Source organism: Neopsephotus bourkii, unplaced genomic scaffold, assembly GCF_033783945.1.
Source record: "Neopsephotus bourkii isolate Nb327-2 ecotype Australia unplaced genomic scaffold, CSIRO-AGI_Nbou_v1 NB_54, whole genome shotgun sequence".
Taxonomy (NCBI): Eukaryota; Metazoa; Chordata; class Aves; order Psittaciformes; family Psittacidae; genus Neopsephotus; species Neopsephotus bourkii.
The window spans coordinates 691,124-718,785 of NW_026900571.1; the positions used below are offsets into that span (position 1 = coordinate 691,124).

General features: G+C 40.8%; 2 protein-coding genes across 4 annotated transcripts; one reads left to right on the top strand and one right to left on the bottom strand.

Annotated features, from left to right (window-relative positions):
- Positions 1 to 313: 313 nt before the first annotated feature.
- On the bottom strand, positions 314 to 20,541 carry SPATA18 (spermatogenesis associated 18). 3 transcript variants are annotated; one of them, XM_061352654.1, is made up of 12 exons: positions 20,406 to 20,541; positions 18,071 to 18,176; positions 17,854 to 17,960; positions 16,223 to 16,341; positions 10,865 to 10,999; positions 10,376 to 10,613; positions 8,492 to 8,650; positions 7,771 to 7,946; positions 5,754 to 5,877; positions 5,323 to 5,409; positions 4,635 to 4,680; positions 314 to 4,165 (listed from the first exon to the last, which is right to left on the bottom strand). In XM_061352654.1, the coding sequence occupies exons 1-12, from the start codon at positions 20,490 to 20,492 to the stop codon at positions 4,158 to 4,160; spliced, it is 1,392 nt and encodes a 463-aa protein (XP_061208638.1). In that variant the 5' UTR covers positions 20,493 to 20,541; the 3' UTR covers positions 314 to 4,157. The 3 variants fall into 3 exon arrangements, with proteins under 3 accessions (XP_061208638.1, XP_061208647.1, XP_061208631.1); XM_061352663.1 differs by lacking the exons at positions 314 to 4,165; positions 20,406 to 20,541 and adding an exon at positions 19,905 to 20,030 and having other exon boundaries at positions 4,200 to 4,680; XM_061352647.1 differs by lacking the exon at positions 314 to 4,165 and having other exon boundaries at positions 4,201 to 4,680.
- Positions 20,542 to 20,752: 211 nt separating this feature from the next.
- Positions 20,753 to 27,521, top strand: SGCB (sarcoglycan beta). Its single transcript, XM_061352691.1, has 6 exons — positions 20,753 to 20,904; positions 22,983 to 23,192; positions 24,065 to 24,250; positions 24,363 to 24,554; positions 25,598 to 25,729; positions 26,678 to 27,521. Exons 1-6 carry the CDS (start codon positions 20,881 to 20,883, stop codon positions 26,879 to 26,881), a joined length of 948 nt encoding a protein of 315 aa, XP_061208675.1. The 5' UTR covers positions 20,753 to 20,880; the 3' UTR covers positions 26,882 to 27,521.
- Positions 27,522 to 27,662: the final 141 nt, after the last annotated feature.

The following is a 27,662-nucleotide window of genomic DNA, read 5'->3' on the forward strand; positions in this document are numbered from 1 at the left end:
GTGTTGCTTTCTGAAAGTCACGAAGGAGTAAAACCACACCACCCATTCGTGTTCATGCCTCTATCTGTTAACAGTAAAATAACACCAAGTACTCTGTCCTCTGTCTACCAAAACGTACAGCTTTCACATAAACACACATGTATATCAGCAAAAGCCCATGACGGATTTGCTTACATGTGCTGTTTTAAACTATCAAAAACCTACATAAAATGATACGTACCTTTAGTACGCTTGTTTAGTGTGCTGTATGACTAAAAGAAATACAATATTCTTGAAACTTGAAACATTGAATCTGAACATCGTAGCTGCAAGCCATAATGAAGAGATTTTTATTTAACATAAAGCTAGACTATTTAATACTACAGTAACAAAATCATTGTGTAGTTAACAATCAGCTGACAAAGGCTGCATAAAGCTGAAAGGCAATATTTAATTCTGATGGCACTCCTACAGAATGACAAAGTTTTGCAGTACGCACATAGAATACGAAGGTAAAGTTAAAAGGCTCAAATCCTGGAAGAAATACAGGCACATGTTTTCCAGGGAACACTGTGATTTTTTTTTTTGCCTTCACATTTACTTTCTTTACAGTATTTTTGGTTTAGCTTGCCACTAACCTCCAGAGCCTCCTACAAGACTGAATCAGCACCAAAGCTAACTGCTGGAGAGATTAGATTGGAGAACTTCACCAGCCTCCTGCTCCCAACTTTCTTTCTCTGATCAGGATGCTGGAAGAATCTATCTAAATTGATTCCAACTTTAAATCTTCATTGTGCAGTAGCAAAAATAGCTGAACTGTTTACCCACAGTCTCTGCCAGTTCTGCATGGGTCTATTATTGAGCTGCAAACACTGAAGACAACTGAAGACATTTTGATGACATTGTATTTTCTCCAGAAATAGGTGACAAAACATCCACACATTTTGACTGACTCAGACAGCCTTTGAATCGAGACAGATACAATCAGCCTTCAAAGAGCTTAAACACAGGAGAAATTCTCCAGCAATCTCAAAATCCCTCACAAAAATGTGCTGTTCTACATGAACACCTGGCCCAAAGGTGGTGGCTTTTTATGAAGTGCAAAAGTCTCACTTCCATCTGTCCATTTGCAAAGAGTTTAAATTAGCTTAAAATCTAGCATTCTTCTTCCTGAAATTAACACTTAGAACAGCATTATCATGATCAAAAACTATCCTGTAATAGTTTTTTGCTGCCTTTTTTATTTGTCACTTACTGGAATCCACCCTTACAGTTTCTACTTCGCTGTATTTACAATGTGGTATTATCCAGGCTTTGATACAGAGAAGAAAAAAAAAAAACCCAGAAAGAAAATAATTCTTAAGGTTTTAAAAACTCTCACTAAAATATCAATCATCAGTTTCACATTCATGATCCATTCTTTTATAGGGTCTTTCAAGCAATTACAGAAGCCCCTTTTTATAAGTTATTTTGCATTTGCTGGTTAATTCCATATAATCTTTGTTGGTATAAATGTTCTGCACTGTTGTCGTGTGGATAAAAAGAAGCACAGGAGCTGTTAGCATCTAACTTGACACCAAAAGCAATCTTCTATCTGACCTATAGATTTAATTAGCTCTATATAAGCCACAAAGGGAAACCACTACAAACCAGTATATTCCTATAAAAAGACTATGGGCTGCAGAGTACAGAGTATGGTAAGGTTTGTTCACCCAATTAAGTGTTACCATGTTGTGGAGTGACTTCCTATTTTACCGAAAATGGTTTGCTCTGCTCTGAAGCATGAACTGACTCGTTCTCCAGGTACCTGTTGGGAAGTAAGATGAGTTGGTCTGCCAAGCACTGAGAATTCAGCTTTTATGGCACTTTTAAATCTTTAGGAATACTAGTTCCTAGTGGCATCACAGCTGTGTGCAAGTCTGGAACTACCCTGCCTCTCATGCTTGTCAAGAAAAACATACTGCCTTGATGTAGTCTTAGTTTTCTTATAGTTGGTATGGAAACTGACTCGAACTCAAAATCATTACACAGACATGTCTTTGGAACTACATGCAGAAGACAAACATACAAAAGGTAATTTTTAAAAACCCTACACCCACTTAGCCCTTGGCAATTATAAAATTCTGATAAATTCTTCATTTTTCTGTTCAAAACCATACTCAGGATATAAATTTTCTTCTGTTGCCACACAAGTTGTAGGTGATCAGTTTTTCCAGAACTGTGATGGTTTTAGTCATGAGATCAGTGCAGAAATATGCAGGTTTACTTCAAAGCTCAGACCCATATCTGTGACCAACAATCAGGCTCTTATAAGAGGAAATACATTGCTTTGCATTTTCACTTATGAGTTAGACAACAAGAAAGTATACCATAAGGTGCATGTGCCTTTGTGTCCCCTTTCTGAAAGCAGCAGCTCTGTGAATGAATCTTTATGTACAGGACCTCATGGGCACAGAACCACAGAATGGTTTGGGTTGGAAGATGCTTCGACTTTAAAGATCATCCAACTCCAACCTCTCTGCCATGGGCAGAGGCACTTCCCACTAGACCAGGTTACTCAAAGCCCCATCCAGCCTGGCCTTGAACACTTCCAGGGATGGGACACCCACAACTTCCTGAGGCAAACTGTTCCAGTGCCTCACCACCCCCACAGTAAAGAATTTATTCCTAATTTTCCTCTCATCAGTTCCTAATGGGCTTAATTCCAATGAAAATTCATCCGTACAGCTAGAGTCACAGCTGACCCATGGCTCATAGGGACGGATGTTAAAGTCTGCCTGAAATATGATCCTGTGCAAAAAGCCTCGTGCTAAAGTCTTAAGCCACACAAAAAGTAGAGAGAAAGAGCATGGATGTGTAAATCTGCATAAGATCCCTGAAAAGGATCACAGAAATCTGCTCCTGTAACTTTATTTCAAGGACTAAATAGTCCTCCTCTGATTGTTCATATTCCAAAACTGCAGAGATGAATCTGAGGAAAGCTCCACATACCTTTGAAGCATCAGTTATTAACTGGAATGAGACAGTGGAGTTCGTGAATTACACATCACCTTGGTTATGACAAAACCTATGTTTCTGTGCAAAAGAATAAGGCCCCAGAGAGCCACTTGTGTGGCTTGTATTTAAAGTTGGCCCTACAGGTGAAGCTCTGAGAAAAACAGTATCAGTTCTCTTGAAAACAAAAATGCTGATATTAAAACAAACATTTACAATGGAAGAAAAAGAAAACCACAACTATTTAAAGTGCCAGAATAAAATCTATACAGGTCTCATTTTCACACTTAAAATGTAATAAGCACCCAGAGGATGATATAACTGAACAAGATTTTTTCACTGTTCACAAGAATTACTAATCTATCTCTGGTATGAAAGTCCAATAAAATTTATACCAAATAGGCCAAACCAAGCAAATATTTCAAGCTTACAAATAATAAGTGGCACATTTTCAAAAAACTTCAAATTGCAAACTATAAATTTGTATGATATCCATTTCTATGTAACAATGTATTTAACAAGGCTTTCCAAATGCACACTCCCATGCCTTCATAAACAAGTGTCAGTAAAACTGAAGGGATTGCTAGAGTACTGTTCTGTGCAACTTTCACATTGCAGTCAGAAAATCCAGTTTCCTGCAAGGACATATTTAAAAGGATGCTGTGTGAAACTGGCACATCTTCAGATTATTGCTATTTTCTACGATCGTAAATAAGCACCAATTAATGGAATTGTTTTCAAACTTCAACACGGCAACATTCATAGAATCACAGAATCAGCTAGGTTGGAAAAGACCTTTAAGATCATCAATGATTTAGGCTATATTAAACATTCATCAAGATAAACCGTATCATCTGCTATCTGTGTTAATAAAACATTCTAGATGCAGTAATTCTATCTCCATATGCAGAACTACAGCGTGGGTTCCTCAGTGCTCTGCAAATTTTGCCAAATCTGTATGATCTTGTACTGCATGCACCTTTTTTTTTTTATCAGAAGCATTAAAATAGTTTATAAAATAATAAATAAGCCTCCTATAACTCTAAAAAACACACTGAACACAAACTCCATTTGGAGTGATAATTGCTGTTCACATTATTGTGAGATTTGAGGTATTCTTGAAGAGAGAAGGCACCAGTGAAGTTGTTGGATCTGGATGTACTGCATCATAGGAACATATTCAGTTAACACCCTATTGAAGAAAAAGACACATTTCAGTACAACTCATTTTTATTAAACCTCTAAATTATCTTGGCTTCTAGATGGGCACACATTCAGTACTGTTTGACATCCCTCACTTCATTATTACCTCTTAGCTACCTCACTGGATTTTGAAAGGCATGGAGCCAGCAGGTATACATCTGACTGTCTGTTGTATAGGGAAGAGAACAAGTTTTACTTATTATAGAATGGGCCACAATAAATGCAACCAGAAGACAGAACTCATGCCAATGGTCTGAGTAGAGTGAAAAAACAGCTCTCTTCAGGTCAGAAACTGCAGTCTTTTTCCACACACAGGGAAGAAAGGGGCTACCAAATTTAAAAGTAAGCATTCAGGCTAGTATTTTAGAGTCAAAGACCTTCAGCGTGTTGTCTTCTTACTCAGTCATTCAAGGGCTTAATGTGAAAACCATGAGTCATGAACTACTATGCCCACTTACTTGGGCATCTGTTCCTCAGTGGTGAAGGATTGCGGCTTCGAGACAACTATAAGACATACAGAAAAGGAAACTCAGGTGTGCTCAAGAACTGTACCCAAGAAAGGTACCGGGGGACCCATCAACATTCAGTAAATTTGCATGTATATCAGTGCAGCTTCTCTGCTAGAAAGCCAAATTCAATAACTTTTTAGTTTCTCTTTCACACCCTACACACACAAAGCAGTGTCTTACCCAAAACCTCTCACATTTCCAATACTCACATTTTGTGTCAATTGATGTCAATTTAATAAGATGGGCCAAGAATCAGAAAAATATACATGATTTTTACAGAAATAATTAAATATATAATGTAACTATACATTATGCATGCAGAAGTCTGGTAAGGTTTCATATATCATGTTAGTACCCGTACCACCTCAGTTCTTCCCCTCCTGCCCTACACTGATTTTCTGCTCCTTAGAGGCATTAGAGTATAAATTTAGATTGTTAGTTCCAGGAGGCAGGGACTATGTGCTGTATAATATGCTGCCAGTTCAGCTTTGCCTCCTCCCAGATCCACCAAAGGCATTTACTTATTCCCAGTGTTAAAATGTACACATGGCACATCAGCATTTTTAAAAGGTGACCTACTTTCTGAGTTTAAAATACTTGATGCTGTTTGTACTACAGGCATTCAGCTGGGACTTACATGATGAGCTAGAAGAGGACTGGTGCTACGGCTTCGACTGCAGCTTCGGCTTCTGTTTGTGTTTCTGCTTCTACTTCTGCAAGACCACTACAAGAGAAGAGTTTGACAAACCTTTTGAAAGAGGGCATTTAACAAAGGCAGACTCAGGAAGCAGACTTACCATGCTGCAGACAAGGCCTGGGGACAGAGAGTAAACACAAACTTTCTCCTTAGAACAGGCTCTGCCAACAATCATACATCTGCACAATGAATTCATTAAGGCAAATGGAACTATTCATTCTAAATACAGGATAAAGCACTAAAACCTAACTATATTTGATATACACAATCCCAGTCAAATTCTTGATTGTTCCCTCTATATTTTTTAGACTTTAGGGCAGTGTTTAATTCCAATTACTTCCCTTAGCATGTTCCTTAACAAAAGTACATACCAGAGCTCCTCTCTTAGTGACTGCTTCTCCCTTCACAATAACAATATCATTTTCCATCAGTGCAGGCCATACATGATAGGCCACCAAGGCAGCTGTAAAATCAGAGTCAAAACTACGATGGTACCTGTTGAAACACAGGGTACAAGAAATGTCTGCATGTAAGTGCCGAAAGACAAATATGCTTCAAGTCATCAATGTTGATAAAAAGCAGAATCACAGCTACAGCCCAAACATCTTTCTTGACAACATATCCCTATCACAACAGTATAAAGTCAACCCTTAAAAAAAAAAAGAAAAAAAGGCATTTGTAAACCAGACATAGCAGAATATGCTGACCATTTACACTGAGAGATACTCCAATAAAGTCATCTCACACTTCAGAAGGCCACTAGAACATATTCTTGCCTAAGCCTCACACAAGCCAGAGCCCTTGCATCCACTGACATTAAATCTCCTGAGCAGCATTCTGGAAGGCATAGTCATTCCACCTTCCTGAAATACCTTTCAAGAACAAGACCCCTATAAAGGATATTACAGAAATACTCTATCTCAACTATAAAGTTACATCATGGTATCTTACAACACATGAGAGACAATTTCATTAGCAAGATGCTCAGACATAAATAACAAAACGGTGACTTTTTAGCTAAGAAAAATAATTTTGAAGGCCTGTGCTTACATGACATATATATTATCTCCCTCAGTCTGCTATATTGACTAATGATACATATTTGGTTTTGTGGATTCAAACTCAATACCAAATAGCTGAAAGAAAAGATATGAATGTATCTATACATTAGTAATGAGTATACAATAGCAAATTATATAAAACAATGTTGTAAAGAGAGGCATGAAGCTCTGTATGGAGAAAGGTATAAAGTATGAGATGTTTGGCCAGCCCTTTTAGGGAATCCTATCAGACATAACTAACAGAGCTATTTTAATTTAAATTTTGCTAAATGTTTGTGTACCATATATATATGCTACACATGTAAACATACTTATGCCACATATTTACCTACACAGATGGATTGATGTGTGCAGCAGCACATTCGAGCTGGTTTTTGAAGCCCCTACACACCAAGTAGGTGAAGAAAGCATCCAAAGACTATATCATAGCATTACTGCCTTCTTAATTCAGTCAGTAGCTCTGGGTATCAAATAGTATTTGGACAGCATCATTACGCAGTCACATGACTTTGCACTCTCTTGTTGATGGGCTACTTTTATCTTCCCTATTTTAGTTCTGTCTTCTTAAGCTCTTCTTTACCTGGGTTCCATCTTCATCATCATCGTCATTAGTATTAGTATTATAAACCTCCTTATTGGTATGGCTTTTCTTGTTTTTGAAAGCATTTTTTTTTTTTTTTGAGCAGTCAATCACTTTATTTTTCTTGAAGGTATGGAAGTACCCTATGGCTCTCTGCCAGCTAACAAAGCAGCCAGCCCTGACCTTATAGAGAGGATTTTTAAAAAAAAATCCTATTTTGAAATGACATTTTTCTTTTTGCTCAGCTCTAAACCAGAAGAGATAAAAGCGTATTAAGACCCATATGTTGTACAGCAGTCACAGCACACATGTTGACGGTCCTGTTATCAGACACCAACTGTCAGATCTCAGTTAACATGACTTTGACAAAATGGGCTAGAAAGAAGGAACAAAGATGCACACATTTTCTAAACACTGGAGGCAGACAGAGACTGAACAGAGAAAGGAGAGCTGAAAATTTTCCTCTTAAATGATAATTTAAATATAAGCCAGAAACCAAAGTTTTCCAGGAAATTGCTTCGTTATTCATCAAAAGAATCTGCTAACAATGGTCCACATCCTGGCATTTTTACACCATCACAAACCTTAAAGACATACCAAATTCACTACAGATCATGAACATGTGCCCCAAACCTAATGTTCAGCATCAGTCTTAAACCTTTCTATTTATGAGGAAAGAAGAGGCTATGCAACCTGATGGAATTCTTTTTAATAGTACAAATCTAACTAAAAATAAGGAGTTCTTACTTGGTCTCACTGAAAAGTTCTCCATCAATCCCAAAGGCAACATCAAGAGGAGGAACAAGTGTCTGCATTGAAAAAGCCACATGGCACAACTCTCGAATCAAAGCGCTGATCACAATGAAATCAGTTTCTGATGGAAATGAAATCTTTGGGTTGATGTTCATGGAGCGAATTACTTCCTGAAAATAAACAATTGAGGTTTTGAGCTCACTAACACTTTTGTTCACTTGCAAGTATGGAAAGCCCTCTTAAATACACCTCTCAACTTTCTACATTTAAAAATCAGTATAAGAAGCTCCCAGCAATGTTGTCTTATGCTATTCCAGAAAATATTAGCTTCAGAAAGAATGTGCTGTTACTTTGGTATTAAGGTACGAGCTATATCATTGACATAAATCTTAGAAGGGAGATGCTGCTCTTCAGCAGAGCACACAATTTAAGAAAAATATGAAATTTAGCTTACGTTCATTTGATTAAGACAGTTACAGTGTATCTTGTCCAAAATATTATTCTGGCAGACAGAGACATTATAGTCACGGGCAAATAAGTGATTACTGAGCCATACCATAATATTATTGTGGAAAATAAACTGCTACAAGACATAAAATTAATGCAATAAACCTTTTACTTCTTCAGGTAACAGTGCATTTCTAGTTTACACACTCCAAATTTATTAGCTACTGAAATAGATTAACACATCACTTCCCCACTGCCCTTGACTTACATTGACACTGGCTTGAACATCATACAGATCCTCATGGTCAACTATATAATCTAGGACAGTATCTTCAAGTGATTCAGGTCCTGTGTGACTGAGAGACAGAGTCTCTGTTACACGTAGTTTGAACTGCCTGTAGGCCATCTTTGCTGCATGAAAAGACTCCTGCAAACATGAAGAACATCTAGTTAAATCCAGGAGACTGAGATTAATTTTTTAACAATTATCTGAGAAGATGAACTTAATCCAATATTACTATTGTAAGGAGGAATATAAAACACTGCTGTAAAATTGAAGGTTAGAAATAGTACTCCTATGTGAGGACTTCTCTGGTTAAACTAAGTGTGATTTATTTGCAGAAGATGGGATTGAAAAGCTCCCCACCTAACCTTCTATTTTTATGTGGGATTCCATCACACCCCCACAATCAATGAAATCACATTCAAAGATATCAAGAGCAGAATTCAGTAACAGCATTTTATTTGCTACAGCCTAACACAACAGACAGGAGCACCTCTTTTCTGTTGGGAAGAAAGGTTGAATTGGAAACTGTAAACCGAATGACAGCTGTGGGAAAAAACCTTCAGTAAGTTAATGTGTACAACCCCAAGCACATTTAAGAAACACACTGCCTCTCTGACAAAGGTATGTACTACATCAGTTCTACAGAACAGAATATTAAGTACAGAAAAATCAAGTTTCTTCAGACTGAGCTCTCAGGAAGTGTGAGGTATCTAGGTAATTTCAAGGGACCAAATAAAATCAGAAAAGCACATAGCTACAGGCAAGAGGGAACATCATATGGAAAGACTTTTTGCTGTCTAAAATGTGGTATTCCCGAAAGACTTCATTCATATGAGGCAGTGTTGTTTAGTGCAGGAATCATCCACCTTTCAGCACATTCAGTCTTCGTATGTACCCCTTTTAACACCTGTAGCGTAGATCACTGACCCTCTTCTAATTTTGGGACAGGACAGTCAGAACTGAATTCAGAGTTTGATGTATAAGTGTGAGGAAAAGAAAGGAAAATCAAAAGGTAAAAAAGATGTTTTCTTCTCCATACTTCACAGAAATGCTAATTTACACACCATGTAATCCAATCCAGCCATAATATTTTATAAAATCACAGAATCAACTAGGTTGGAAAAGACCTTTAAGATCACCAAGTCCAACCATTACCCCAGGACTGCCAAGACCATCACAAAACCATATCACTGAGGGCCTCATCTACACAGTTTCTTAACACTTCCGGGGATGGTGATTCCACCATTTCCCTGGGCAGCCTGTTCCAATGTTTGATCACCCTCTGGTGAAGAAATTTTCCCTAATGTCCAATCTAACCCCCCCCCCCGGTGCAGCTTGAGGCCATTTTCTGTTGTCCTATTGCTTATTACTTGGGAGACCAACCCCACCTTACTATAACCTCCTGTCAGGTAGCTGTAGAGAGTGATAAGGTCCACCCTGAGCTTTCTCTTCTCCAGACTAAACAACCCCAGTTTCCTCAACTGTTCCTTATCACACTTGTGTTGCATACCCTTCAACAGCTCCGTTGCCCTTTTCTGGACCCGCTCCAGCCCCTCAATGTCCCTCTTGTAGTGAGGGGCCCAGAACTGAACACAGGATTTGAGGTGCAGCCTCACCAGTGCCCAGTACAGGGGGATGATCACTGCCCTGGCCCTGCTGGCCATGACTATTGCTGATACAGGCCAGGGTGTCATTGACCTCCTCATATGCCTGGGCACAAGTTGGCTCATGTTCAGCAGCCGTCAGTCAGCACCCCTAGGTCCTTTTCTGCTGAGCAGCTTTCCAGCCACTCTTCCCCAGTGTTGTAACATTGCATGGGGGTGCTGTGATCCTTCTGGCCTGTAAAACAAGGATTAGTTTTCTTACCACAGCTGCAGTGTATATTATCCTGTGTACCATCTCCACGTCACTGATGTATGCCTTTAAAAAGGTCTCTGCGTCCAAGCGTCTATGATCATAAATGTCACTAAAGCGAGTTATCAAGCAAGCACGCCGGGAAGCGTTTGTGCGCCTGGCTCGGCCAGGTGAGTGGCTCCTCAGGGGAAATGGACTGAGTGACTTGTTCTCTCTGTGCCTTGGGGAAGGAGAGCGCCTCTGTGCAAGCCTATGACAGACATATAAAGAAGCATGAGGCCACATCACCATCCTCAGATGATTTTGTCATGTGCACAGCTTTCTTTCAGTTTAATTATTACCAGAGTAGGCTAAGATTACATAATTAAAGTAGTAAAGCTGCAGCTGGTTAGTTTAATATGAAGGCAATTGTGTCAATACATTTTATGGGCCAGAGCCTGAACAATAAAATTAAAGTAATTCCTAAAGTGTGTACAGCCAAGTACTGAATAACGCCTCTACCTGCTTTGGTGAAAAGACCTCTCGGCACCCAGGCTAGAAATCTTATCCTTCAGCATTTGAATCTGATGCTCATAGTCGTTCAGACGATCTAACTTCTTCTGGGCATCCTTCTCTTGGGCACGGGAAAGCTTCAGACTTAACCAAACAGAATAAAGTCAGTCACAAGATGTCCTTCTACCAAAGAAGGAACCATCTGTCAATTAATCCTCACCAGATACAAAGAACAAAAAAAGGAGAAATATGAAATACTGAGCAAGCTTCACATGCTGAAATACAGGCAAATCAAGAGTTAAAAAAATATACCCTAAATCATTAATCCTAATCACACTTTAAAATGTAAAAGTGTATTGTGGCAGGAGACTGGACACACTCCACCTTGTGTTACAGGGGCCATCACTGATTGGCATTTGGTGTCCTTGCACTAGTTCTAGTTCAGATTATGAGGTCTAAGAAAAAAGTGGTTTCCTTCTCATATTTAAGATGTTAACTAAACCAGCTCAATTTCCTTTCCTACAGTTTAAGACTCTAGATACTTTCTTATATCAGGCTCTTGGATTTGGCTTTTTTTTCTTTTCTAGAATGTATTAGTCAGCCAAAGGATATCACCAATGAGAGATGACCTTTGAAGGTCCCTTCCAACCCAAACTATTCTATGATACTATGTTATTCAAGTAATATCAAAAGCTAACTATTCCTCTCCTGCTTTCAAGAGAAGCAGTGTTTCTTAAACACTGGCAGGCAACCAGTTAAGCAAGTTTATCTCTGTCCTTTAGTAAGGGCTAAAGAATTCTAATCTACAGAACAAGTGGGAAAGGAAAGTAGATTTGGGAAGATGAGTTCTTGAGATAGAAATGGTGGAAAACCATTGGGTACCAAAAAAAAAAAAAAAAAAAAAAAAGCAAAAACCCCTATGTAATACACAGCACGCTGTATATTATTCCCTTAAATTTCCATGACAGACAATGCAGTATTAATGACTATACAACAGAGAGGAAAAATAAGAAATAACCATTTCACTGCTGTATTATTTTCTTTTTGGTATTTACCCCTATTCACATGGGGACTTTTCTTGAAAGTTAATGGTACATTTATCTCACTGCTGTGAGAACCACAAAGCTTCCATCTTTCCATCATGACAGCAGATAGTGATTACAAACAGATGCTTAACTGTGGGTTTGCCTTTATCAGAAGGGGTAAGAAAAAAAGAAAAAAAAAGGACACAATAGGGTAGCACATGACAGACTGAAGGCAGCAAAAATACCTGCTTCTTTCATTGTCATATAGTAAACATGAGAAAAGCTGCTGCTGAAAAGGAATGTTTCTGTGTTGATTTTGGCTGGGTTAATTTTCTTCATAGTAGCTGGTATGGGGCTATGTTTTTGATTTGTGCTGGAAACTGTTGATAACACAGAGATGTTTCAGTTACTGCTGAGCAGTACTTACACAGAATAACCCAGGAGACTAAGATGTCTAGCAAAATATGCATTAAGTATGAGACAGAACACAGACAAGAGGTTATCAGCTATTCCAAAGTCTCAAAAAGCACAATTACACAGATGCAAAGGACACTCCTGGCAAACTGTTCCTTATTTAAAAAAAATAATAACCCTGCCCTAAGTGCCACAGATCAGTCCTGACCTCACACGCTGTAGGGCAGGGATGCCATCCAGAGGGACCTGGACACACTTGTGAGGGGGCCAATGCCAACCACATGAAGTTCAACCAAGCCAAGTGCAAGGTCCTGCACCTGGGTCAGAGCAATCCCAGGCACAGCTATAGACTGGGCAGAGAAGAGATTCAAAGCAGCCCTGCAGAGAAGGACTTGGGGGTGTTGGTCAACAAGAAACTTAACATGAGCCGGCTTCAGTATGCGCTCACAGCCCAGAAAGCCAACTGTATCCTGGGGCTGCGTCAAAAGGAGCATGATCAGCAGGTTGAAGGAGGTGATCCTGCCCCTCTGCTCTTGTGAGACCCACTTGGAGTACTGTGTGCAGTTCTGGTGTCCTCAACATGAAAAGGACATGGAGCTGTTCCAGCAAGTCCAGAGGAGGGCAATGAGGCTGGAACACCTCCCATATGAAGATAGGCTGAGAAAGTTGAGGCTGTTCAGTCTGGAGAAGAAAAGCTGTGTGGAGACCTTAGAGCAGCCTTCCAGCATCTGAAGGGAGCCTATAAGAATGCCAGAAAGGGACTCTTCATCAGGGACTGTAGCAACAGGACAAGGGGTGACAGGTTCAAACTTAAACAGGGGGAGTTCAGGTTAGATATAAGGAAGAAGTTCTCTATTGTGAGGGTGATGAGGCATTGAATCAAGTTGCCTAAGGAAGTTGTGTATGCTCCATTGCTGGCAGTGTTCAAGGCCATGTTGGACAGAGCCTTGGGCAACATGGCCTAGTGTGAGGCATCCCTGCCCATGGCCGGGTGGTTGGAACTAGGTGGTCTTAAGGTCCTTTCCCACCCAAACCATTCTGTGATTCTGTGATTCTGATTCTGGTTTTGACAAACAGGCGAAGACTATGCAATTCTGATTTCACCCAATTAATAGGGTTCAAATTTTGTAAAGATAATTCCCAGCACATGAAAAATAGCAACTTTGCTTCAGTCAGAAGTTGAACTTCCGGGCAGAAGATGCAAATGTAGAGTGCCAGCTAAACAGTGGGCTTTGTGCAGACTATCAGCACACAAATAGCTTATGAAAAGTTATATCTGACTATGCAATAACAGAAATATTTTATGAAAAAACAGTATTTTTCATTATGACTCTATTATAGTTTCTCCATCCATTTCAACAATTTACAGTGTTCAGAATGACTTCAGTGTCCATACATGGGGTCCACTCACTGGGACGTGAATTCTATTTCTCCTGCACCTGTTCCCTGCAAGCCAAAAACTACACCACCACAACTCCATACAGCATCACCTTGAAAGGATGAGCTCTGAAACCTCTACATTATTTCATCTCCAACAATTACCTCTTCCCAGTCCTCTGCCTTCCAGACTCCTACTTCTGCAAACCACAGCCAACACCTCCCTGACCTGGGTGCACAGAGAAATACAATGCACAAAGCTGTACAAAAGTTTTATCAGCAATTTCCTGCTTCTCAAGGGAGCTAGTTCAAAATGACTTTCTTGTACTGTGAACTGCCACATGCTGACTCCAATCTGTATTCCTGAATAACTTTCCTTGTAAGTACCTCTTGCCTTGACCCTCTGACACTTTTCTCCAGCTCACTAAATGACCTCTTTCTATCCATACAGGAGCACAGAATGAAATGTCTCACCCCTAAACCGACCCTTATATACACCTGAACCACCTTAATGGCTCAGGCTGGAAGGCACCTCTGGAGGTTGTCTGGTCCAACTGGCTCCTCAAGCAGGGCAACTTAGAACCGATTACCCAGGACCATGTCCAGATGGCTTCTGAATATCTCCAAGAATGAAAAGTCCACAGTGTCCCTGAGCAACCTGCGACAGTGCTCAGTCACAGCCAGGGTTAAAAAAGGATTTCCTGATGTTCAGAGAGAACCTCAGTTATTTCAGTTTGTATGTTGCCTCTGGTCTGTCATGGGTACCACTGGAAATAGCCTGGCCCTGTCTTCTTTACACACCTTGTTTCAGGTATATTTATAAGATCCTCCTATCTCCTGTAACTCTTCGCTATTGTTAGAAATATTAACAGAAAACTCCTTTGCTTATTAAAACTTCCAGGCAGGAGTTATTTTGCAAGATTACCTAATCCTGGGAAACCAAGTTGAAATGCCAAGAACAAAACCACCTTCTTCTTCCAAACATTGTGGGGTCTTTCTCTGTCCCATCTTGTCACTTCTGACATTTAATATTTACAGCAATATCACAAGATTTATTGGTTTTGTCCTCTTCTTTTCAGGGGGATGCACTGATCTCCAACTCACCCAGAGTTGCCTAAGAGACTTTTTTTGATATTGAAAAATCGAATGCTTGCATTCATCCAAGATGAGACATAACAGATACTAATATTGTCTGTTGGTGAATAACAGAAGAGCAACTGATCTCCCTTGTCTTTTATAACACCTCTGACACAGTCCCACACAACACCTTTGTCTCTAAATTGCAGAGATATGGATTTGATGGATGGACTAACTGATGTGTAAGTGATCAGTCGGATGGCTGTGACCTGAAAGTTGCAGTCAACAACTCAATGTCCAAATGGAGATCAGTGACAAGCAGTGCCCCTCAGGGGTCTGTGCTAGAACTGGTACTGCTCAGCATCTTTATTAATGACATTGATAGTGGGATTGAGTGTGCCCTCAGCAAGTTTGCGGATGAGACCAAGCTGAGTGGTGCATCTGATACTCTAGAGGGAATGGATGACACCCAGACGACCCTTGATAGGCTTGACGAGTGGGGCCATGTGAATCTCAATGTTCAACAGGACCAAGTGCATGTACCCAGGCCAGGACAGCGACCAGTACCAGTACAGACTGGCTTAAAAATGGATTAAGAGCAGCCCTCTGAAGAAGGACTTGGAGATAATAAATAGGTGAAAAAAGAGAAATGAGCTGGCAATGTGCATTCACAGCCCAGAAAGCCAAACATCCTGGGCTGCATCAAAAGGAATGTGAGCTGCAGGTTAACAGATGTGATTCTCCACCTCTGCTCCTCTTTCGTGAAACCCCAGCTGGAGGACTGCATCCAGCTCTGGAGTCCCTAGTACAGGACAGACATGGACCTGCTTGAGCGAGTCCAGGTGAGGGCCGCAAAAATGATCAGAGGGTTGGAACACTTCTCTTATGAGAAAAGGCTGAGAGAGGTAGGGTTGTTTAGCTTGGAGAAAAGGCTTCAGAGAGAGACCTTTTTGCAGCCTTTCAACAGTTAAAGGGTGTTTATAGGAAAGTCTGAGACTGTATTTTTTATCCCTGTGCTACAGATAAGACAAGGGCTAATAGTTTTAAACTGAAAGAAAAAAGATTTAGATTAGATATATGGAAGGAATTCTTTACAGTGGAGGGCAGAAATACACATAGGTACTTGATTTTTATCAAGGTTAGCTCAGCATGCAATAGTTCATTGACTATAATTTCACTTGGATTGCCGTGCATTACGGAAAACTCTCACCTACAATACTGGCATGCTTTCCAACTCCTCTGCTAGAAGCAAAACCTACCACCTCAATTTATGAATGCAGGTATGTCTCTATCATTTTTACCACACCTTGGACACACAGACAATCCAGAGCCTAGGTGTGTTTTAAAGCTCTGATTTTAAGCCAGAAATGAAGCATTTTAAAACAATATCTGTCAGTATTTAGCTGCCAAGAGAAAAATATAGCTTGTTCAAAAACAAAAAACAAACAGCAAGAATAACAGTTAATTCCCCTACTCTTGTTGCACTCGGTTGAGCTTTAGACGAGTTGAAGTCAGTTCCTTCCGAAGCTCTTGCAGTTGAACATTCTGATTGCTGGCCAGCTCTCTCAGCTGCCTCTCTTTCTCAGTTAAATCCTACAAAGAAACACAATCACACTGCTTGAATGCTCCACCTTAGAGAACACTTCAGCAATGTAGTATGGTGTTATTACCAGATGTATTTCTGAACATTTCAGTCAAGGTCCTTTCTAAAATAACTGAAAACAGAAGCAACTGCATACCTTCTAGAAACATAACCAATACCTTCCAGTACACAAAACAAAGACTCAATTACATTAGGAAACAGTATTTCTTTTACGCCTCATGATAGACAAGGCCTGCATATGCAGATTTACTATCTCTATACACATCATTTTAAGTAAGTGTTCTTGCAGATGTATTGCATGTTGGTTGGGGTTGGGGTTTTTTTTTCAGCCAGTCATCTTCTGACTCATTATATCACCAACTTCAGTAAAGTTTGGGGGAATGCATGCACACAAACTAACAGAAAAACTTCTTAGAAGAGGAGGCAACAACTGTCATTCCAGAAAGCACACTACTACACATGCAGCTCTGTCTTTAGCAGCCAATAGATTCGCTTGATGCTGCTGAATTAAATAGGTAACTGTGCAGTAGGGTTTTCTTTATGTTTTGAATGTCACATGCAATGACAACTCTGCAACTGGTGTAACAGGTGTACTGTCATTTAGTAACATTATTACTGTACACTTTGGGGTTGGTATTTTTTGCAGAACCCTACTCCTTCAATACACTAGAACCTTACTCTTAAGGGATAACAGTTTATATTTTCTTTTGTGTGAAATTTTAATTGTGAAATTTTGATAAAAGAGGTGTAAAAATGAGAACATGGAGGCATCACTGTCAAATATCAAGAACTTCAATATTTTCCCCTAGTCTGCATCCACCAACACTCTCATTTTCTTTCAAAGCACACAGCCACAACAGATCTGTCTTTTCTGCCAAAATGCTAGTAAAACAACTCCTTCAATATGTATCAAAATCTTACTCCAAACATCAAGTGAGATGTGTGGTGGTATTATGATGGGCATGAGCACTTTTTTTTTGCCTTATGGAGATATTATAATGCTCACACATTAAACAAAGATTTTATTTTACTTTTTTTTTTCCTTAAAAAGACAACTCACAGGAACACATGGGGTTTATACACACTTTCAGCTTACACATTTTTTCAGTGTTAGGTTTTTTTATTAATAGAGGTATGATGTAAATACTTCTGTAATATTTTTACAAATGTAAATGTAGCACGATACTTTACCTAGAAAATGAAAGCAGTACAAGAACATAGCTTCCCTAACGAAGCAAATTCATGCATATTGTCACTTATTGTGAAACAGCATAAGCCCTAGAAGGCCAAAAGTAACTTTAATGGCATCTTTGATTTCCCTTTCAAAGGAAACTTACCATGGGACAGAGAAATAGCACAGTTGTCTCCATGTGTGCAGCTAAGGGTGTATTTCATTAAGCAAAATCAGGGAGGAAGGCTATTATTAACAGAAAGTCATTAAAGCTCTCATCCTGGTATGAACTCACACCATTCTATTGCACTAAAATAAATTTCCTACATACCTCAGTGAGAGTGGTTTCAAAGATCCTTCCTGATGAGCAGCTAAAACAAGGTGTTAGTCGTGGCAGGAGACGAGTTTTGATTGTTTCCACACCTGCATATTGCCCACCTTAGAAAATACATAAAGAAATTGTGAGAACACTTACAAAAAGAGCCAGACTTTGACAAGATGACACATGTGAAATGTGCTAGTAGTAATAAGAGAAGGCAGTGAATTACCTTCTCGAGATGTTTCATTGAGGATTGCGAAGAGCTGCCCTTGAATCTCAGAGCTCAGTTCTAATATTTCACAGCATCGGTTCAGATTTTGATCACAGGAATTAAACTGTAAATTAATGTGTATTAATGACATTTAGTTGAATTAATTAAGACACTGTATGGGCTTTCTTAAAATTATTCTTATTATGATCATTATATCCCCCCAAAAAAACTGTATCTCCATAACATTTTCTTATTGCACCCACTAGAATACTCATCTTCAAAGTGTTCACATTGCTAATGGGCAAACAAACAAGATACCAGGACTTGTATCACACAGCTAACTCACTACTTGAGAAAACTTAGCCCTTTCTCCAGTCATAAAGAAGATGCAACCATAAGTATCTCTAAAATTATTATTGATCTGTGATAGAATCTTTCAACACAGACATTTTAAAATAGTAGGATAGGAGATTGTTGGGTGAAAAGGCTGCCTAAAAATCTCTTTTTTTTATATTAGCTGAAATAATACATATAAGACTATTATGTTTCTCTGCCAACAGCCATGTGCGCCCTCCGTGCAATTTCATCTGATTTTTAAGAGTTGCTAGCTGAAATAGTACTGAAGAATGGGCAAAATCTAGGATTATGCCTATGAAACAACAGCCCAACAGAACTACACCACTTTCAGCAGATTCTGAAAAGGAGTTGATAGGGTTAATCTGTCCAGGAGGCTACTACACCTGCCAGGGAAACACACACTTTGCACCTGCTTCCTTAATCTTTACCCATAATCTGTTCATCATCTTCAAAGCAGATCACCCTCGAAGTCTTCAGGCTGTAATGGCTCCATATGGCTTTTACAAGCTTCCAAAACAGATAAAACTCCCACTCATGCCCCTGTCAGCTTGCATTTGGATTGCTGCAACATGCTTTCCTCTGGCCTCAAGGAGCAGTCTCACCCTGCTAACCTCCGGCAGAACACCACTGCATTGTGCATTTGTTCAGCTCATTACACCAACATAACGCCCATGGTGCTTCCATCTGCCAGCTCCTCTTGTGCCACAGCAGCCTGAAACTGCTTCTCTTCATTCCCCAAGACCTAAAAGACTATCCCCATCTCACTTACTGTGGAAAGCTTAGCTCCCACTGTTGCTTTGCCATGCCAAAGTCTACCTCCAACATCCATTTGCAAGCTTTTAAAATGCATACTTCTGTCCCACCTCCTCTAGTGTTCTGTATTTTGTGGTACTTTTACCAGCTACCCTCAGACTCCTCCTTAAAACCGTCCTTTGTCGTGAATCCTGACAAGAGGTGCACTGGCTATTAATATGCTGTAACACCTATGCAGCATGAAGTATAAAAAGAATTGACCTCCCTGGAAAGGCTGTGTCTCTGCTCAGCACCTTTTCTCACCAGCATAGCACAGGGTAGGTGATTACAGGCTGATGACCAAATCAACTATGCATGTCCTGAAGCTAATGAAACCTGGGGACACAGCAGTGGGAACTCTGTGACGATTTTCCGCTGAGAAAATTCAGTTATCAAGTCTCAGGTCCACTCATATTTCCTTAATTTTGCACCTTCTCTACCGCTTCATCTCTTCTGATTCCTCAATCTCCTGTTACCTCTTACTCCTCCATTTATCCCATGAAATCCATCCGCATCCTTCTACTCCTGCCTGCAACTATTTCCTTACACTTGCTTCCTTGTTACTTAACCCCCAGCTGCAAACAGGACATTCCCTCCTTGAAAGCCTTTCAGTAGCTGTGCTGTCTTGCAGCAGCCTCTCAGCTCTAACAGGCTTCCCACCCAGCAGAGCTGGGAATATTCGGAAGCTGAATTCCATTCTCACCTTCAACATCCTTTTCCTCACATTTTCCTGGCTGTTTCCAGGCCACAGACAATTCCTTCAGAGCACAGCCTCACTCCTGGTCCTTCCATCTGTCGGTCTTCTACCACAAATACTTTCCTGATCCAGACATTACAGCTCAAATATCATTTTTGACCTCCAGCCCTTGCTCTCAGTGAACCCTGTCACAGGCGATAAAAACAGCTGCGACTGCTACAGGCCACGGCTGTTAAAACCGTGATAACTGTGTGCGTGTGAGGGTCGATGTCCCAAAACAGCCTTTAGAACCGGCTCTCCTCGGCCGGCCGCAGGGCTCGGCTGCGCCGTGCTCAATGCACGGCCGCTCCGCGTCCCGCCGTCACCGCGGAAACAGGCCTCACAGCCCGGCCACAGCGGCAACGGCGCCGCTCCCGGCGGACCCCCGAGAGCCGCGGGGTGGGTGAGGCAGGCCTCCCTCCGCACAGCGGACACGGATTTCGCACCCTCCCGGCCGGGGCCCACTACCTCGTAATTCCGGTACCAGTTCTCCAGCTTCTCCTGCAGCACCCGGCCGCTCTCCGCGCGGACCAACCTCCTCAAGCTGTCCGCCATGGCGGGCTGTCAGCTGGCTCCCGGGGCTTGGATGGCCTGCGCTGGTTCCCCGGGCGCCCTCCGCAGCGGGCGGCGCTGGGCAGGGTGGAGGGGAGCTGATACTGCCCGCCCGCGGGTCCGGGGGACGCCTCCTCAACGCCGCTTTTATTGTGGCGATTGTAACGTCGGCGGGTGCCATGGCGACGCGGGCAGCGCACGCCTCTGCCGCGGTAACGCGCGGCCAAGCCTGGCCGGAGGGCAGCACGACATCGGCCGCCAAGGGGCGCCTCCGGAAAACGAGCTGCAGAGCCGGCGGTGAGCCCGCCCCGACCGCTTCTCTCCCTGCGCCGCAACGGGGCGCCCGCGGGCTCCTCCGCAGAGGCGCCGGCGGCAGCGGTGGAGGAGGAAGATGGCGGCGGCCGCCTCCGAGCAGGTCTGTCCCGGCCGAGGTGCAGGCACGGGGAGGCTGTGGGGCCCTCCCCGCTGGGGCGAGGGAAGAGCGAGGCCCAGCCTCGCCGCCCGAGCAGTCGCTCCGGCCGAGGGGCGCTGCTTGTGGAGGGGGCGGTCGGGCGGGGGCGCCGTTTTTGCGGCGGTAGCTGAGGCTGGCGCTGTGCCGGAGCCCTCCGAGCGGACGGCAACCCCCATGTCCGTGTTCCCTGCTACTTGTGACAGGCGGGAAGGGGAGAAACGGCGTGTGCGACCCGTGCCGAGCTCTTTCAGGGACGGGCGGCCTTTACCTTGCTGCGGGGAGAGGCCTCTTGAGCCCGTCGCTGCGGTGCAGCCCTGCTTTGTGCTGTCCAGCCCGCGGAATCCCTGTCAACGAAAACACTTGATGTTTTAGAAATAAAGTGTTGTGGCGTTTGTGCACAGGAATGTCGATATCTTGCGTAAATAGGCACTTGCCGCTAGTTGGTGGAGCGGATCGCAGCTGGTCAGCGCGGCCGGTATTTATAGGAGTGCGGCGTGAGGCTTCTTGTTACAGGGGCAGAAGCACGGTACGCGGCGGCAGGGCATAAGTAAGCCTGGAGCTGAGTGAGATTCGGGCTCAGCTTCCGAGGCCTCACACGGAGCGAGCGCTGAGTTCGCCCGAAGGGGTGTCACTGTCACCCCGCCGAGGGGCGGGATAGCGCCGCGCACGCCGCAGCGGGCAGGACCGAGCTGTTCAAGGGCCCATCTCAGGAGCATCTATCTGCACGGGATTTTCAATCCGAGTGAGTCTGTGCATCTGCGCCAGTGGCAGCAGTGGGTATAAAGTACCAGATTCCTGAGTGGTCCTACCCAGCCTCGCCTCGTGTGCCGTAGGAAGCACTGCCTAGCGTAGCATGGATGCTCCAGCACTTGTTCCAGCTATCACTGTTTCAAGCATTTTCTCCCAGTCCTGGTGTTGTCTTCTATGGTGCTGCCTTGCTAGGTAAAAAACAACATTGGAGTTCTAGCTCAGCATCACATCCTTTCAAGAACACACTGCCCTCAGGACAAGATACTGTTCTGTTGTACACGATTTCCATTGCCTTTTCCCTCTTCTTTCAGTTTCTTTGCCTAGCCAATTCTGAGTTCCAGCAGGGCTAGAGTGGCTTCCAGATCATCACTGAAGAAGCACTCCATAAAATTGTTCCAGTCAAGCACCTTTCTCAAAACCATTTCCTTGTTCCTCATCAACAGAAGATAACAAGACGTTTTTACCTGTTACCTCAGCATAGACACACGCAAATGCAGTAAGCTTGAGGCGCAGCTTCAGGATTCATTTCAGATTAACAAACTTAATCACATCAGAAGATCAAGCGCCTTCTTTGAAGAATTGAGCCCTTGAATAGCAATCTGTTCCATTCAACAGAGGCGCAACAAAATTTTGGACAGTAACAAAAATACATCAAAGATTTATTTTCCCTAGTATCTAGAAGAATTTCCTCTATGTGTTGATTTGGTATATTGACAGGATATCCCTTGCAATCTAGTAACTTCAAATGATTAAATTTATGATAGTCTGGCCAAGTTTGAAGCTTTTCTTAATGCTGCATACAAAATAAAATACTTGTTGAATGCAAACCATCTGCTGTCAAACTATTTGTATCCACCACCTGCCTTTTGGATAGGCTTATTGAGAGTCTATCCTGCATTCGCACGGAGGGAACTACAATCCTGTGCGTTGGTAAATGACCAGCAGGATTATGTCCTGTATCATCCCTGAGAGGTAAAAACTTGATGAAGCTCTTTACAGCTTTTTTCTTTCTTTTTTTTTTTTTACTGCAACAATGTCATTAATAATTCCTATCTGTCATGATAAAAATGAGATACAGAAACATACATTGTCTAAAAATATCTGGGGTTTAATTTTAGTCATTGCGTTAACAGGTTGCAGTGATTGTAAACGTGTATTCTAAGTACAGAGTGTCAGAGAGAAATTAAATATTGAACATAATAACTAATACATTCCAGTACTCGATTCAAATTTATATTTTTTGCATACGTATATGTGTCATTTTAACAGCCTCTCCATGCTTTGTATTGTAGCAAAGTTCTAATGGCCCAGTGAAGAAGTCTATGCGAGAGAAGGCTGTGGAACGCAGGAACATTAATAAGGAGCACAACAGTAATTTTAAAGCAGGATACATCCCAATTGATGAAGACCGTCTCCATAAGACAGGGTTACGTGGCAGGAAAGGCAACTTGGCCATTTGTGTGATTGTTCTTCTTTTTATTTTGGCTGTCATCAATCTGATTGTGAGTATAATATTTTGGCTGTAAGCAACCTTAAGACATAATTCATTTTAACAGTTTACTAGAGAAATAAATATTCCCATATGGATGAGAAAGGCTTAAAATGTACTGAAGGAAATTTCTCATTTTTCTCCTTTCTTTTATTGTTTTTTTGTAATCTGAGCAAGATTAGATGGAATAATCTTTCAAGTTCAGTCCTGATCATTTCAGTTATCATGGTCCCAGTAAGGAACCTACTATTTATGCAACACAGAATTAGGAACCTTGAAAGCAGCTCTCCATTCCCAGAACTGAATAACAGCAAATATGCAGTGTTACTAGTGTAGTTCAAATGCATTTGGGATAAATTATTATGCCAGAAATATTTTATATATAATAACAGAACTGTATGTGAGCATTCAGAATTAACCACCTAGTGTACTTTAAATTCTCATTGTTGTAATTACCACCTTTTTATTGCTTGATCAATGACAAGTAATGAATTATTTTTCATAACTTGACATCCACCTGTGAAGGTGCTTTCTTGTAGTTCAAGGGTGAGCATATCCTGAGCTCAGCTGCTTTATGGACATGTTTTATTTCAAATATATATATATATATATATATATTTGTTTATATATATATATATTAGAGAGAGAAAAATTTTAGCTACCATTTCAGATGAATCTAAAAATCGTGTAAAATGCCTTTCATAATTAAATATGTTCTGATGTTTCGAGTATGAATTAAACAGACTAAAGTAAATTCACACCCAAAGCTCACTGAAACACTGGCATTAATAATTATTTCAGATAAAACATCTAGTTAATACAATACCTGTTGTGGGAGATCCAGAGGGTCAAAGTAATCTTTGAAAATGCATGTTTCTCTTTCAGATCACGCTGGTTATCTGGGCAGTGATTCACATCGGTCCCAATGGTTGTGACAGTATGGAGTTCCATGAGAGTGGCTTGTTGCGGTTTAAGCAAGTTTCTGACATGGGTGTTATACATCCCTTGTATAAAAGCACTGTAGGAGGCAGACGTAACGAAGACTTGGTGATCACTGGAAATAATCAGCCTGTAAGTTATATCATGAATTGAAAATCTGTGAGCAACACTATGGTATTGCACTCACATTATGAATAAATGTTACACTTCAGACATCATTAACTTCATGACTTTGTTTCTGAAGATTGTATTTCAGCAAGGAACAACCAAGCTTAGTGTGGAAAAAGACAAAACTTCTATTACCAGTGATATTGGCATGGAATTTGTTGACCCACGGACGCAAAATACCTTGTTCAGCACAGACTATGAAACTCATGAGTTTCATCTGCCAAATGGAGTTAAAATCTTGAATGTACAGAAGGCTTCTACAGAGAGGGTAAGTCCCCTTTAACTAGCACTTTTTGTAAAAGTTCATTACAGAATTGCCTTAGAGTTGTAGAGTAATGAAAAAACAACTTTACTAATCCAATTTTTCAGGCATATTTAGAATTTTGTCTAAATGTAGCTAAAAATGCAGCTCTGAAATTGTAAGTCACTCTAAAAAGTTAGGACAGAAATTAAATTGACATCATTAGATGAGTGCAGTATGAGGGATACCATGCCAACTAGGCTTGTGTGTCTTTTTATTAAGCATTTCCTCATTTGTGCATGAATAACTGTTTCAGAAATCAAATTTCTATGAAAAGCTTCTCTGTTTTCTTTAAGATCTTACAAAATAATTACCAGAATTTCATGTCTTTTTTTTCCTTCTGTTAGGGGTAAATGGTAATACAATCAGAATTTCAGAAGTCTTATTACAAGTATAGAGAACAATTACAGTGTTATAGGAGTTCTGTCAGTTCATGGCTTCTAGGTTAAATGAGTTCTTAGCTTGGTTTCTGCATTAAATGTGACATATTTGTCAAAGAAATAAAAAGCCTAAATGCCAGTGTGTGTACATTTAAAATTTTGAACTTAATATGAGGCTAAAATTTCTTGCATGCATATCATTACTCAGAACAAAGGCTTTACACATAGAGTACAGTGCATGGTTCTTTTGTATAACTTTAGGAGAGTAGTATCAGTGGTTTTATAGAGGGTTGAGTGTGCCTTAGGAAGCATTGAGCAATCCAGTTAAGAACAAAGAGAATTTAGTTCTTCTTCGTATTTTCTCTGCAAGGCTAACAATTAGACAGTATCTTCCAGGAAAAAAACCCTATTTTACATACCTTCCATAATTAAGTAATCCTTGTTTTTAAATGGGAATGTGGAAAATTAAAAATGGGCAGAAACTTCATAGGCATAATGGCAGAAGGGCAAAAAGTACATTGAAGTTTTTATTAAATTGTAGCAATTTTTAAGGTAATTGAAATTACTCAGACAAAACCAAGTGACACAATTTCATTGTTCTGTAATACACTTGTTTTGTCACGTTCTTAGATTACCAGCAATGCGACCAGTGATCTAAACATAAAGGTCGATGGCCGTGCTATCGTCCGGGGAAATGAAGGTGTTTTCATCACAGGCAAGACCATTGAGTTTCGAATGGGGGGTAACATGGAACTTAAAGCAGTAAGTATTTCAAATCAGCATTTTTTTGGGAACAGCTTAGTTTCAAATTCAGGCTGATAATGAACTGATGTAGCTTTATATAGTTTCAAGTTTTATGTGAAGTAGTGTTGCATTAAAGTTTAGTTGCAGTCTGTATTTAGTAGGATTTTCATAGAACCACAGAATCATAGAATAGTTAGTGTTGGAAAGGACCTTAAGATCATCTAGTTCCAACTTCCCTGCCATGGGCAGGGACACCACACACTAAAGGTGGCTTATTACTTTGCTGCTAATTACTGGTTCAGTAGTTTCCAGGTACCAACGATTTACTACTGCTAAGAGGCCAAAACCCCACAATGCAGTTAAAGCTAAGCTATTGGCATCTGCACTGGAAAGAATACCAAAGGGAATTAATCTTCTCTTTTGGAGGCTTTACTGGGGGTCCGCAACCTTTGACAGAGGAGCAGAGCACACTATCACCTGTGCTGCTGCAGTATAACTTGCCAGCATTCATTTAAGATTTTTGGAGATTGTTAAGATTGCAGGGCATATGGAATGATGGAAAAGGTTAGAAGAGGATAAAAAAATAGAGATACATACACTTTCATTTCATGTGTGACTAAATTTAATGTATTAATTCAATCCCTGATTCCCAGTTCATGTCCATATTTTTACATGTACTGCATTTGGTAATAGGTCTATAAAGTGAAAAGCCACTACTGCTGTCTCTCAATCTCAGTCTGCCATTGGAATAGAAAAGTACATTGCTGACTGTAATGGAGAAATCCAGAGGCATTATTCACAAATTTAATTAGAAAATGAAACCTTGTTGTATGTACTTTCTTTATCCCGTTGATGCCTGCAGCCATCCTAAAGATGTCACTTATTCATTAAACCGGCTTGTCCTTTTCAAGACCAACCTGCCTTGTTTAAATTAGAAGTTATACATTTTTTTTTTCTCCTTAATAGGAAAACAGCATTATTCTGAATGGAACTGTGATGGTCAGCCCATCACGACTGCCAAGTTCTTCTTACGGGGAGCAGTTTAATAACGGGAACTGGCTGCGTTTCAAGCTCTGCATGTGTGCGGATGGGACACTTTTCAAGGTCCAGGTGACAGGTTATAACATGGGTTGTCAGACTTCTGTCAATCCATGTGGAGCCACACACTGAAACACAAACCACTACCAGGAGAGTTCTCTTCAGTGTTTACATGTATTTGTATGAAGTAATTGCATGCCTTCAAGGATTTCTGGTTTTACAGCAGTTTATACTAACATTTGTTACATAATATTTTTAAACAAAGGCTGTGATGTTCAGCAGTATTATGTCACCATCGTGTTAGCCATAAAAGCGACACTGATGTAATAAGCTATCTGTCTACGTGTGTACTGAAGTACCTTCCTGAACTGAGATCAGCAAAACATTGTTTCAAGAATGTGATCTTAGCAACAGTCTTGTCTGCCTTCAGTTGCCTTAAGAGGAGGTTTTTGTCCTACATCCCAAGACCTTGAGGACTGCTGAGAACCAATCTGCGATCTGAAGGACTTCAACAGGAATGACAATTTGTTGTTGAAAGTGGATTTACTGGCAGATTTTTATCTTCTCTTCATTTCTTGCCAAAGGTTGATATAATGATTTCCCCCAAAATAATGTGGTTTACCATATGGGTACTAAGAGAGGGGTAGTGGCAGATTCACTTTATAATAATGCATTATTTCTGCCATATAGTCTCATGTAGTTAAAAAAAAAAATGCTAGCATAAATAATGTTTGCAAAGTAATACCAGGTGTGGAAATGTAACTTCAATTTTTAAACAGTCCTGAGATTACTGAACTGGTACTTGAGCTCCCATCCTGTCTGTGCAGTTTTGGTATTCTACAGTTGCTTAATTTATGTGAAGTATTTATAAAACATGTTTATATTAGAAGTACATTTTTAAAGATGTGACTCA